We start from the raw sequence: 13,941 nt of genomic DNA, 5'->3' as shown, positions 1-13,941 counted from the left end.
TCCTTCCTTCCTTCAGCCCCCGCGTCACAGCTGCAGTCCAGTTAAAACCCAGTGAAGTCAAAGGAGTGCCTTCAATGGATTCAGAGGGTTTTCAATCAGGACTGGGTGGACTACTAAAAAAGCTGGAGGAAATGGTTATTCAAATGGACCCTTAGACCATAAGGTGACTAAGCAGGAACAGTTGTGTCTCCAAAAGCACAAGGGGCCATATTTTCACATGCTGTCATAAATTCAAATATTTTTTAAGACTAAGCAATAGAGGAGAACACATACTGGATAAAGCTCAAACCTTTAGAATCTAACAAGTGCACTCAAGCTCCAGCATCTATTAAAGTAAATTATCCCCCTCTAAAAAAATACAAAATGAGTGCGTGCTTCCCTTCCCCTTCTGTAAAGCTTTCTGGACTCCTTACACAATCCAGATATCAGAAAAGAAAAATAGTTTGCTTAGTCTGACAAGCTAAATTGGCTTATCATTACTGGAAATTGTCATGATGTACATTACCAAGACATCATTAAGGAAACATGAGTAAAACACCTTTTATTCACACTTTACAAAAAAACCCCAAAAAACAAACAGAAAAAAAATAACACTACGCATTAAATCTACTACAGCAATACTACCAGCATTTCAATGTACTGATTATAAACTGGACATGTTTGGTGTTTTTACAACTAAAACCAAAACAAGATAACCCCAAGAGATCAGGTCCCAGACAAGGATTCAAGATCAAAATTCCTCATATTGAAATTTTAAAATGTACATTTTACACATCCGAACTGTTTGTAATTTTTACTTTGAGCTTAAAACAGAACGGTTTGAGCACACTTGTGTGCTGACTACTTTTCAATAAAATTTTGAATCATTATTACCAATTCACTCTCTTATATATAAAAAATTCACAATATTTAGAAAGTTTTCTCTTAATGCTCAGTGTCCTTTTGCTTCCCTGCCCGCAGCTGAAACAAAAGCTGTTTAAGACCAAGCTCTAATCTCCATTATTAATTTTTTTTTTTTTTTTTTACATTTGATTATTCAAGTTGTATTAGTTTAAGGAGATGATGAATTCTCCCTTTTAGGATACAAATAGACAAGTTAAACTTGTAAGCTGTTACATACTTGGCTTCATGACACAAATGGCACTGAGGGTACACTGTAACTTCGGTCTTGCTTGACACTTTAAAATAAAACTTGGTCACTTTAAAACATGATCTGAAGAATTGTCTTTGGGACCTGTATTGAAAATGCATTTATTTTACACTGCTTCATTAATAGAAAATGTAGGGCTAGGTTTTTATCTTCAAGGAATTATACTTTCAGAAACTGAGGAACACACAAACGAAAGAGAATCCACATGATAGTAACTCTTAGTGGGAAAAACGGCACTGTGCAATGACACTGAAAGAAGCAGTGCATGGGCATTAGAAGCTAGAAACTGTGTACCCATAACCTGAACATGTTCCAAAGTGTGATATTCAATGCTTCACAAAGGAAAAAAGATGCCACAGCTTATACAAAAGTATCTTCATAAAATTTTCACAAGTGTTAACATTATTTAAAAAAATAAAAGAGGATGCACAGGATCTCTCTGCATGCACAGGCAGTGCTAGTTGAGAACAAATTTAAGCAGGCACAGTGGAGATAGGACAAATATTTAAAACAGAAATGAAGAAGCTGTACACAAGTATCCCTAGATTTTACTTCAAAAGTTAGAGATGAGAAAAATGTCTGAGTGTACACACATCAGCAATAACTTTCAATCCATACAGGTCTACTTATATTCACTGCTCAGCTTATCTGTTCTGTGAGAACTCTATGCCTCTTTCTTTTTTTTTTTTTATCAGAAATAGAATGTATTTAGTTATCTCTGTTAGATATTAAGATTTTATAGGTTTGGATTTTGAAAGCAATGTTCTCAATTGAACTTAAAAAGTAGTATAAAAGGGCTAACGAAACCCTAACAGTGCAAATCATTAGCAGAGAAAACCTGTGACAACCTCTTTTACACGCTGGCCTTTATAACACATGAAAACAGATAAAAATTTAGCCTTAGTTTACAATACAATCATTTTCCAAATCTGATTTTTCTTTTTTTTTTTTAAAGTACAAAATCTCATAAATCAGGTTTTCTGTTGTTCATATACAATCAATAAAGGCTAAATTCAAATTCTATATTTTACAAACAAGTCTGAAAAAGGAGGGAGTGAAGTACGGAGAATGTTCTGTGGATGTTCCTACTGGCCTCAAAAAAGTAGTGCTACAGATAACTGTGCAAAGAGAATACACTGTATAACAATTCCCTATTTCAAGGCATGAAAATGTCACGTTGGAGAAAAGAAACAGGAAGGTTAATCGTAACGTATTAAAGAAAGGTGCAAATGCACCAATCGCTGTGGAACAGTATACAAAGTATATTGGGCTCAGAATTGTGTCTGTTGATAGCACCTGGCTTTTACTATGTCTTTAGCAAATAATTAGATTTAAGATTAAGATTATTAAGAAAAAAAATCCCTGTTGGCCATACCTCACTCCTCTATATTCAGATTTTACAATTGTACAAGTTAGATTGAGGTTGCCCTCTAAAATGTATTTGACTACCTCCTGCCAGGGAGATGGATTCCATTTACAGGAGGCAGGAAAGGCAGCAAAAGCTCCAGTTGTGCAAAAAGTGAGAAGTGGTCAGAAGGGATGAGTGGATGTGGACAACCACTTATATTGTTCTCTATTAACCAATGATGATCCAAAGGTCCAAGAATGCCAAGTATGTTTAGCTGAGGTTTAGAGTAGAAGATGTAATCAATAATACCCTAAAACAAGAGAGGAAAAAAGATTATTGTTAGTAATTTATTCTTGTCCCAAGTTATTCTTCCAAACAAGAGGTGAGCTCAGTGTTATGAGTAATGAAATATCCCATTCCTTCTCTAAAGCACATCATCAATTCAGGAGATTTCTTCTTCCTATATCCCATGGGATGCTCAGTATAGATTAGGAAAACAAAAGAAAAGGCCACCCTTTATTATTTCTCCTATGCTTCTGTGGGTTTCAATTTCCAACCTCCTACAGAGCTTCAAATCACATTTACCTGATCTTAAAGGAAAAAAAAAAAAAAATCTTTGTTTTCCCTGGGCAACAAAAAACTGAGAATTTTCCAGAAGCACCATGGATTATTTCCTTGCAGTTGACACCTTAAGTGCCCCTGTCCTTTAGCTTGGAGTATTAAAACACAAACTCTTACTGTTTACAGGGAAGGTTAAGAGCACCCCAATTCTTGCAAAGCTAGTGTAAGTTACTAAAAAGAATAAGATGGTTTCTAGGAGACTGAAGTGTTGAGCATTCTAGTTTGCTATGTTTTAAGTATAAACTTGGTGAATTTAACTACACAGATTAACTTATATAACAACTTCATAGAGATTAACTTATATAACAACTTCATAGATCAAATCATATTAGTTACACTTGAATATGGAATTTTTTTCCAAAATATAAGCAAGTCCTTACCTTGAAGTCGAATGTGTAATTTGTATAAGGCATTAGACCATTCTCATAGGCACTCTTCAACTTGAAACCATGTGTAATTCTTCCATTTGTTGTCCCATTCTTTCCATTACAGCTGAAGTTAGTAAGACTTTCATTGTATCTCAGTTCCTTAAAATCTTTGTGGTTTGTTTCCACTCCACCAGTGCTCAAGTACTCAACAACACCTGTGAGGAGACACATGACAAACAAGAAGGTATTAACAAGCATTCAGCAAGTAAGTGTGTGTAGGTACTTGAAGTGAGGCATGTAACTTTAGGCTTTGTATAAGCACAACCTTAACAATACACAGTACAATCAACAGTAGCTCTTATAAAATACTGCAGGGCAATGTATATGTATATCAAGAGCAAATGTCACCTAGAACAAAGAGACATGCTTTGATTAGAAAAAAAGAGAAGGTTAATAAGGAATAGATTGGGAAAGGGAAGATGAAAAAAAATCTGAAGTAAAATTCTGTCAATGCTAGTTATTGGCTGCCTCTTCTTGCTTCTATGCTCAGGTCCTGCCATTCAATGCTCTTCAGCTGAAGTGTTGCAAAAAAGCCAACTTCTGAAACACTGCTTCCAAAGAAGTTAACTTCCAAGAGGCTGCAAAGCCAAATTGATTAGATTTGTGTCATAAAACTATGATTGTGCCTCAACTTCAGAACAGCTGTGTTAAAGTTCTGGAAGGTAAAAGAAGCAGTTAGTTGTTCTGAAAACACAACCAGGCACATGAACTGGTGATTGCAATCACCACTACTGATACTGGTCTTCCTGGGATCAAAAAGAATCACATTCCCATTACTGCTGAGCAGTAACTGCTCCTTAAAACCCTAAGAGATGTTAAGAGCTGCCAAGATGAGGCCAGAAGGAAGGGGACCAGGAATGGAGATTATTATGTTGAACAACCAGCAGTAAGAAGGAAGGATGGCTCTTGAGTACAGCACTTCAGCTGGGACCTGAGAAAGCCAAGGTGGCAGGCACTGAATGTTTTCTTTTCTTGCACTTTATAAAGTTGTCACCAAGTCAAGAAACAAAGTTCCATGTTAGTAAAGAGCTTCTGAAGGGGATGTATTGAAATTTAGAAATTCTAAAACATCACAGAAAATTATTTGTATGGTAGCAAATTTAAAGGTAAAAAATTATCTTTTCATGCTTAAAAGTTAAGAAAACCCAATTATCAGCAACGAATTCATGTTTTCAGTTATTTTTGGAAGATATTTTAAAATACAAGAACAAAGAGGAAAAAAAAATCACAGTAGAAATGCTTCTGAAAGATCAGACACAGCTATACTAGAACACAGGCAGTAAGGTCACTCACAAATACAACAGTACTATCTTCTCTCCCTTCTCTCCCCTTGGTACCTCTAGAGCTTATATTATCAAACAATGCATTCTCTAAGTTGAAAAACTTAAATTGTTACACACTTGAAACAGTCTAAAGAATAAGAAATAGAACTCTTACCAGAGTCTGGTAGAGAATTGAGATCTGCACACAGTACAAGTGGAATGGTTCCAAGTTCTCCCGAAACACCAGGTTTGAGACTACGAGAAGCTTTATCAATAATGTTCTTTACCTCAGACAGGAACATCATAGTCTGAACCAGCTTCACATCAGAATAATCTGGGTCCCAATGCATATGTGCATTAGCTACAAGAACTAGCTGCTTTTCCATCCCAAGATGTGGCTTTCCAGCTAAAATTTAAAATCAGTTATTTATTTAAAATCAGTCAGCAACAGAAAACACTACTACAGAAATTTAAACAAAATGTTTGAGGGGACAAAAAAATAAAATACCAGTATGACTTCAAGAGGGTTAATACCATTTGAATGAAGAGGGTCAGATAACTCCTCTTACATTTAACAAGCGTTTTAGTTGATATAAAGCACTAGGAATTACATTTCACATTCAAGACCAGTAACAGACTATCTGTTACATGTAATGCTTTTGTATTCACTGAAAATTAACATAAGTAACAGATAATCCTAATTACAGGCAAATAGCGTTGTTCTAAAAAATTACAGCAGCTTTCCTCAGGCTGTGATAGCAAACAGGCTCTGTTCATATCTTATTAGGCAGCGAGCTCTGAATTCTAAGTTATCCACATTCTAAGTTACCTCTCTTGGTAGAAGTGTTTCTTGAAAGGCTTGTTTGCTACAATCTGAATTAATAAAATATCATTTGGATAAATATTAACACGGGTTGAGTAGGTTCCCACTGTGATACTTACAAAGCCAATTTACATTTCCTAAATTAAGAATGACAGGGCAGAACAAACAGGTTGTATAAGCATGACAGTAAAGAAAATAAGTTAAAATGATGCAGGTACATGATCCAGAAACACACAACTAACACCACCTGATTCTTTGATACTTGTACATAATTTTAAGAAAAAAAAACCAAAACCAAAACCAGACAACAAAATCACTCAAACTCAAGTATTTATATCTTTTCTTTCCTTAAAAAATGCAAGTGGGGAAAAAAAAAACCACTTCAGCATTTAAGCAATTATGACTCTTCCCCAAAATCCTCTTTTGAAATAAAATTGTCTGAACATAAAATCTGCAAAGCCAAATTCACCTGCAGAACCTAGTTTCTCTTTTTTACTATAACAAAAGTAATTGTTTTTTCATTTACAAAATACCATCTATTAAAAAATTAATGAAATGGGACTTACAGGACATTTCTATCAATTCCTTTCGCAGTTCTAATAGAACAGCAACTCCAATGTTATCTTTCGTCATAACTCTGTTCAGCATAGCCTCTGAACCTTCTGAGTTTGCCATTGCTAGTTGATTGAACTCAACAGTATGCTTTTGAACCAAAGTAAATCTGAAAGAAAAACATCATATACGCGTTTTTTCAGCAGCCAGATACAGTAGGAAATGTTATCGGTAATTCTTTTAATTAAAGCTCAAACACATTTATGATGTGAAAATCTCAGCCAGTCAAATAATTTCATAAAATCCTAAACTGACACCAAGGGATATAGTTTTCCTAGTAATTTTCATGTAGTTTACAGTAGTACCTTAGTTACAATTAAAACATTTCGTTGAGAGAGAGTGGCATTCTAGAAAAGTCATGCGTGTTTCTAACTCTGCATCCGTTCCTAGTTCAAACATGCAGATTTAACAGAGAGGGACTAAATAATTTTCCAAGCCACTAGAGTATCAAACCTGGCACGTACATTTACTTGTGGATACACAGGAATGGAAGCAGGAAGGGACATTATTATCATCACAGCCAAAGTTGTACAAGTGCGATATGACACAACCAGTAAGTGCTGCAGCTCTTAAATGAATAGGGTTTTTTTTTGCAGAAGTGTGCAGCGATATCTTGTTGTTTGCTTTACCAAAGACTAATGTATCAAAAAGTCAATGTCATCTGAGGCCTTATTTCAGCAATTTGAGGGATTAGAAATTCCTTTACTCAAAAAAAACCAAAACCCCAAAACTAAAAGGCAAGAAAATCTGCTTCATTTTTCATTATTTCCTTCAATTTCTATTATTACCACCTAATGGTTGGGACACACACACTCAAGAAGGGAAGAATAATTTAGTGAACTCCCAACCAGAACTGCTCGAACAGAATGAAATCTCATTCACCTTAAACAAAACTTCAAGGTTAATTTTTTCATTGCTAGTTCCACACAGAATGATCTCTCTTGTACAAACCACTCCTTCCAGGGGTAGGAATGCTCTGTATGAAACCCTGCCTGGCTACAAAAGAGCAGTTAAAGCCAAACTGTTTGAGCTATAGACCAACCTGAGAAATTAAGTAAAAGACAGCAAGAGACATCAGAAGGTTCAGCAAACCACACCACTTACTTTTCTGTTTTGAAAAATATTGCACAACCATCAACATGTTTTCTTTCCTGTTCTGACATTGTCCTAGCTCTAGATTTTGGACTGAAGAATCCATTATAGCCACGTTCTTTCAATTCTACCAGGAAAAAACTGTAGTACTGCTCCGTTTCAACCTCCTGTAAAGTTAAGGCAGCACAGCATGAACGTACTATTAGCAAAATATAGAAGACAGATATTATTTAGACTCTTCAGAAGTGTAAATCACTTTCAAATTAGATTTAAGAGGAAAAAAACCTAAGAATTAAGTGCATCAGAGAATGCAAATTCAGGAGCAATATCCCTATTTTAAGAAAATATAAATGAATTTCTGTAATCCCTGGAGTTATGATTATCTCAAGCCTCTTATTTGAAAATGTGTCAATTACAGCCCCACAAACACACACAGGCACAAAGGCACCCCCACTAACATTGCTTTGATCAGGAGCTGCTGGTTCCCATTCCAACTGCGGGGGCTGAGAGCCTTCTTTTGATGTCAAACAACAAATAATGTTCTAAACATCACTTCTTTTTTCTTTTGTTTGCAGAAGGTTTTGAAAACAGACCGTTTACTACAAATACACTTAATGTGAAGAAACCAGCACACGGGAATAGAAAAGGGAAAGAAATAATGGTGTATTTCTTACCTGCAGACTTATGATGTCAGCATTGCAGCTCAGTATTTCCTGCATAATGGCTTTTTTTCTGTATTCCCAGTTCAAGGCCCAGGATGGACAATAGCCATACAGCTGCCGGGTGGCATATTTGTCACACAGGACGTTGTAACACATGACAGAGAACAAGGCTGCAGAACAATAATTTTACTTACACACTGATAGATTAAAAAAAAACAATTATGTTCTTGACTTTTGTCTTCTGCGAATTTATCAATGCACGCTTCATTTGTTTCAACCAAAACACAGCATGTGTATCTGTGCTAAAAAAAATTGTTAGTTCTTCTAGGGAGACAAATTACATGTTTGGACTTACGGCAGCTGTCTTATAGCATTTAATTAGGAAAAAAACCACCCCCCCTTACAGGGTTAACACGGTGAAGAGCAGACAAATGTGTTTTATGCTAAGTGGTGCTGTACTGTGGAAAGCCCAAAACAAAGTAAATGTATTTGAACACTTGTATTTGCCAGCTACACAAAGGTCTGCAAGTCTACAATCAGATTCTTTTAAATCTATCTTAATTACTGCCACCACAAACTGTAACAGATCCATAGGCAGGGTAAGGATCCTTTCACACAAAGAAAAAGTGTAGGCAAATTAACGCCCCAAATATTTCCACCTCAAAAAGGCATTCAGGTGTAGGACAAGAAATATCTCCTCTCTGTATTAATTTGAAACAGGAGTAGTAATGAGACCGTCTGGGGCAACTTGACAGGTAATCCAGCAGCATGGATTTGGAAGGCTGTTTTGGTGGGTTTCTGAGTTTGTTTTTTTTCAAAAAGCACTTTAAGAATTTGTAGTACAACAATAAGATACCTGGAAGCTCCTCTCAAATGCAGAAAAAAGAAACAGGACCATTGTTTGAAGATATAGAAAATGGAGGAAAAGAATTTTGGGCTGACTGGGGTCAAAGTCTAGCATTTTGAAAACAAATAGGTGACAGCAAAGTAGAAGCTGCATTAACATCATGATCTTTGAAGCAATCACCTTAATAACAGGAGAAAGTAATGTACATTCAGTCCTGAAAGAGAGGACACTGCAATAATTGAGAAATACACTAAGATTTTTTTGGTGTGCAGCTAAATAGAAAAGGCTGTATTTCAGACAATTTATGCAGGAAAAAAAATTAGTGAAGAATTAAACATGACCTGAATCCCAATAGCAACAAAAATGCTGAATCAAGGATGATACCCTGGTTACTTAAAACAATTCTACATTTTTTGGAAATCATGCTCAAATGCTTCCACTTTTCTTGTTCTCCAACAAATGCTAAATTAAGCCTGTTATAATTCCACTATTTAACTAATTGTGGACAACAGTTTCAATCCCTGTGAGAGGGATGTTAATTAAAAATAAATTACTTTAGAGTAAAAGACGGGTAAATCTGGAACAGGTGTTCCAGTTGGGATAGAATGACTTCAGCTGGCTGGTCAGCACTGCAGAGATGATTGGTTAATTTAAGCATTAACTTTTTTTCCAGTAAAGATCAACAGCTTTTATTAAAAGGAAAACAGAAGAAATGAGAAATCCTTGAAGTGTTACAGTACCTGTTGGTCTTGTACGGTCTGGTTCTTGCAACATAATCCAAGATCTTGGAGGTGGCTGTTCTGTCGAAACTATGGGAACATTTCAAAATAGAGATACAACAAGTGATAATCACATTTATTTTGCACAGCAGAAATAAATGTTTTAAGAATGATCACTTACTTCTTTTTGCAGTACCTGCCAAATTATCAAGCAAATAGTTCAGTAGCCTTCGTGTCCCATCTGGTTCCTGATACAGGTTCAGAATATCCTGTGTAAGTGGGTTTCCTACAAACCAATTCACAGGAATATTGAATAAAATATACAGAACTATTACAGACTTGCATATCAGTGCTGAAAGCTGACATCTTGGAGACAAGACCTACTATGAACTACTCTGGGGTTTCAGATCTCAGGTCTTCAATCCCACAAAACCCTGGATGTGTGGACAGCCCTAGTGAAGTTTAACAACATTCCCTGCTGATTCTGCCTTGGGACTGAGCACCCCAAAAGTGGTCCTTGGACTAAGAGCGGTGAAGAACTTGTGTGGTACAACAGGCAGAGCTGATGAGCCCAAACACAGGAGTCACCTCTGCTTGGTGTGAAACATCCACCAGCAGTTGATCTGACAGCCAGATCTCAGCAGAGACTCTGTCATCTGCCAAACATAAGCAGATTGCAAAAGTTGCCATGGACAACACACACTGCAATTGCCCAGTTTTAAAGGGGAGATAAACAGACTTTTGAGACTTAACAGTGTTTAGAGGTATTATATCTCTCAGTGCTTCTGATTTTGTGACTCGAAATTCCCCAAGGTCAGCAATTTTTATAGCTAGAATCCATACAGTTCAGAGGAAAAAAAAAAAAAATTGGGAAAAGACTTAAATTGCTGCTTGCATAAATAGCACAGTACCCTGCAGCTGTACAAAGCATGTTCCCTTTCTGGCTGGAGATGTACCACAGTTAACCACAGACTGTTTCTTAGTTAAAGCAGAACTGCATTCAACCCCTATGCAAGCAACAGAAAGCTTCTGCTCACTCTGCAGAAAAAAAAGCAAACCTCTTTCTATGGGCACTGCTCTGCCAACCTGTTATTTTTCTAAATAATCCCTAAGTAACAGTATTTATAAATGTGGAGTGAGCAGCTACATCTGGGATTGCTAATCAGTAACATTTAATGAACTAGCAGACTACAGCCATTACAGCCCAGCAGCAGTATCACTAAAAAAGCAGAGATACCAAGAAAAAAGCAGCAATACCTTTCAGACCCAAAGTCTGTAACTGGAACAGTTTTCCCAGCTCAAAAGGTAAAACTCGTAACAGGTTGTTATTTAAATGTAGTTCCCTGTAGATAGAGCAAGAATCATATGGGGCTGAAAACAGAGCAACATTTATCTGCAGCAGTAAAAGAATTAAACTAAAAGAGAACCCATATAGTAGCAAACCACAATACTGAAAAATTTAGAGACTAAACAGCAATGGTTAAGGAAATTCTGCTGTACTCAGACACACACATTCAGACAAAACACCTTGTGCTGAAGTACAGAGGAAAGGAGCTGTTTGGAGAGTTTCTCTTAAATGGTGAGACATTTTGTGAACATTAACAATAATTAAACACTTTAGTATCTACAAGTGATGATGCAGTAACAGCTCAGACAAACCAGACCATGAAACAGGTCAGCTGTGATTAAGAAATAAAGGGAAATTATATCCCTGAAACCAAATTAAAAAATCCAAGATCATGGCAGTATGATTACAGCTATGGCATTACCATGCAGCAGTCATTTAGCACGGTAATTTTCTGTTGGTTTGGGTGGTTTTCTTTTCATCATTTCAGTGGCAAGACAAAGTATGTGCTTTGTAACTCACAAAACCAATATACAGACAGGAACAGAATTCATGTCCTGAATTCTGATATCCCAACAAACTGGGCAGACAAAATAGACTTGTAAGTAGCTTTTCATTTTCCAAAATGCATTCCCATTAAGCAGGGAAGACTTTCATAGAATCAATCAGTATAAAGTTGCTGCTCCAAAGTGTTTACAACTTGGTGCCTAGAGACTTGAGGAGTATTTCTGGGCAACAAAAAGAAAAAAAAAAAAGAAAAGAAAAAAAAAAAGGAAACCTGTAGGGCAAGAGTTAATTTAACTCTTTTGAGTTCTACAGAACAGCACTTGAGGGTTTCAATGCCTTTCCTGTCAAGGAATAAGCAGCCCAGAACTGACCCCAGGATTTGAGGTGTGGTGTCAGCAATGCCCAGCCCAGGGGAACAGTCACTGCCCTGGTCCGGCTGCCACACTACTGCTAATCCAGGCCAGGTGCCATCAGCTTTCTGAGCCATCTGAGCACACCTGGTTTATGTTCAGATGCTGTTGACCACCCCCACCAGGTCCTCTTCAACCAGGCAGCTTCCCAGACACTGTTCCCCCAGAGTGGAGCACTGCTGGGTTGTGACTCAAGTGCAGGACCCAGCACTCAACCTGACTGAAGCCCACACCACTGGCCTTGGCCCATGGATCCAGCCTGTCCAGATCCCTCTGCAGAGCCTTCCTGCCCTGCAGCAGATCCACCCTTCCACCCAGCTCTGTGTCATCTGCAAATGTCCTGGGGGTGCACTCAAGTTCTTTCAAGCATATCAAGAGAATCTGTTTTGCAGCTGAGCTTTCCAAGATAACATGTTACAGTGTTTATTTTTTCCTCCTTTTTCTGCAAAGATCAGAAATCCTACTGCTCTGACATCTCTTTTTTTCAACTACTTGCAGTAAAAAGAGAGATGAAAGGAGTCTTGGGTGAGCTCTGCAGTACAGACCAAACCCAGAGCTCCAGATGTGGGAGCTGGGAGAGCTGTTATCAGTTCTCAGTGTTGAGAGCACAAATGATTTCTGTGGCTCAGGATACCAGCAGTGCCCAGGGTTGAATTACTGTTAGTTTGAACAACTTCCCAGAATCCAGGGGAAGTGTCTGCAGCGAGAGCCAGCCTGAAACACAAAACCCCAGCCCAGCTGGGACCTGCAATGTGCTATCACATAGGATGTGCTTATGGGTTTTTCTTCACTTTCACCACAGTGAAAAAAAACCATGGAGCAGCTGCAATTTCTGAGGAGCACAGTGGGTTCATGCACAGCTTTTCACATCTAGAGATCTGTGCTCAAGTGCTGTGTTTTGGTCATAAATAGAAAACTTCTGTGACCTTAGCTACAAATTTCACATTTACAAGATTTAGCCTCCTCTGCTCAAAAGAAACCTAGGACTTGCAAGAGCTGAAGCTTCATAGAATCAGCCAGAATAAATCAGGAGAAGTGTTGGGAAGAAGGCATAATGACTTGACATTACTGATGACTCTGCACTGCTAAGCTATCTCCATGTCACAAGTGTTACACTTACAAAAATGTTTTAAAAAGACTGACAGGAGGCTAATGAAGTACAAAGATGAATTTGAGAATATTCCGGTAAATTTAGGGTTTCTAGCTCACAATATCCAAGGAGTTGGATAAAGAAGGGAAGAAACCTGTTACTAATAACTGCTTTTAATTGAAATAGCAATGCAATGAACTAGAGCTTAGAACAGACTCCTCTCCAGCTGAAAGCAACTATACAACATGCTACAAAGCAGAGCTGCCAATTATGCTTCAAAAAGCAAAGTCCCTTTGCTCAGCCTCCAAGGTTGAGACTTGAACTGCTCTGGAATTTGAGCTTTTAGTACCAATTTAATCAGCTAGTTTAATCCTCTCCAACAGAGCAGACTTTTCTAAAGGGGAAGAAAACGCAATGACAGATATTTCTATGTGCAAACTTGCTTTGCTTCCAGTTTCATGAAAGCTGTGCTGGCAGTCCACTTCTCTATCCTTGTCTTTACTTCTAGTAACATTCTCTTTACTTTCAGACTCTGTACTTTCTGGATTTGAGAAAGCTGTTCATAAGTATCTTCAAAATTAATAGCAATAAAGGCAATTACTGGCAACTGTCTAATAAACCTAAGATAAGGCTCTTCCTTTGGGTCAAGGGCAAAAGACTGTTGCGTGTAAATATTTAGTCTTATATAAATAATTTATATATTCATGTAACAGTGTTTTTACAAAGTAAAGTGCTGCAGCCTTAAGTATAATCTAAATAGGCATCATTGTTCATATTTCACTTCCAAAAGGAGTTTTCATTCCATGCTAACTTTGTACATCTTGACATTGCAAAATTGAAAGGAAAAAAAACCTCAAAAAGCTGAGATTGGATCATTTTTTTCTCCTCCCCAGTTTGCACAGTAATGCAGTTACATCACAGCAAAGATGGGGAGGAGATGATACTAGACATGTTGCAATTGTTATACAATAAGCAGAAGAAGAGCTATTGTTAAGAATAATTACTAAATATGAATAAAGAGGAAA

General features: G+C 37.2%; 1 protein-coding gene across 2 annotated transcripts in view; it reads right to left on the bottom strand.

The window, feature by feature from the left end:
* Window positions 1-515: 515 nt before the first annotated feature.
* The window catches only part of CNOT6 (CCR4-NOT transcription complex subunit 6), a 29,157-nt gene continuing 15,731 nt past the window's right edge, over window positions 516-13,941 (bottom strand). Inside the window, exons 4-12 of one of the 2 annotated variants that reach the window (XM_008628896.2) lie at window positions 10,822-10,907; window positions 9,761-9,850; window positions 9,586-9,654; window positions 8,011-8,168; window positions 7,349-7,503; window positions 6,199-6,353; window positions 4,985-5,215; window positions 3,500-3,702; window positions 516-2,808 (exon numbers count right to left, since the gene is read on the bottom strand). In XM_008628896.2, coding sequence (XP_008627118.1) covers window positions 2,596-2,808; window positions 3,500-3,702; window positions 4,985-5,215; window positions 6,199-6,353; window positions 7,349-7,503; window positions 8,011-8,168; window positions 9,586-9,654; window positions 9,761-9,850; window positions 10,822-10,907 — 1,360 coding nt within the window. In that variant the 3' untranslated portion in view covers window positions 516-2,595. Of the gene's footprint in view, window positions 2,809-3,499; window positions 3,703-4,984; window positions 5,216-6,198; window positions 6,354-7,348; window positions 7,504-8,010; window positions 8,169-9,585; window positions 9,655-9,745; window positions 9,851-10,821; window positions 10,908-13,941 lie in introns of both variants that reach the window. The other variant, XM_008628895.2, reaches the window with a different exon arrangement.

This window comes from Corvus brachyrhynchos, unplaced genomic scaffold (genome assembly GCF_000691975.1).
Source record: "Corvus brachyrhynchos isolate BGI_N302 unplaced genomic scaffold, ASM69197v1 scaffold21, whole genome shotgun sequence".
Lineage (NCBI taxonomy): Eukaryota > Metazoa > Chordata > Aves > Passeriformes > Corvidae > Corvus > Corvus brachyrhynchos.
Note: the sequence above shows the minus strand (reverse complement) of the source record. Positions and strands in the feature narration are given on the sequence as shown.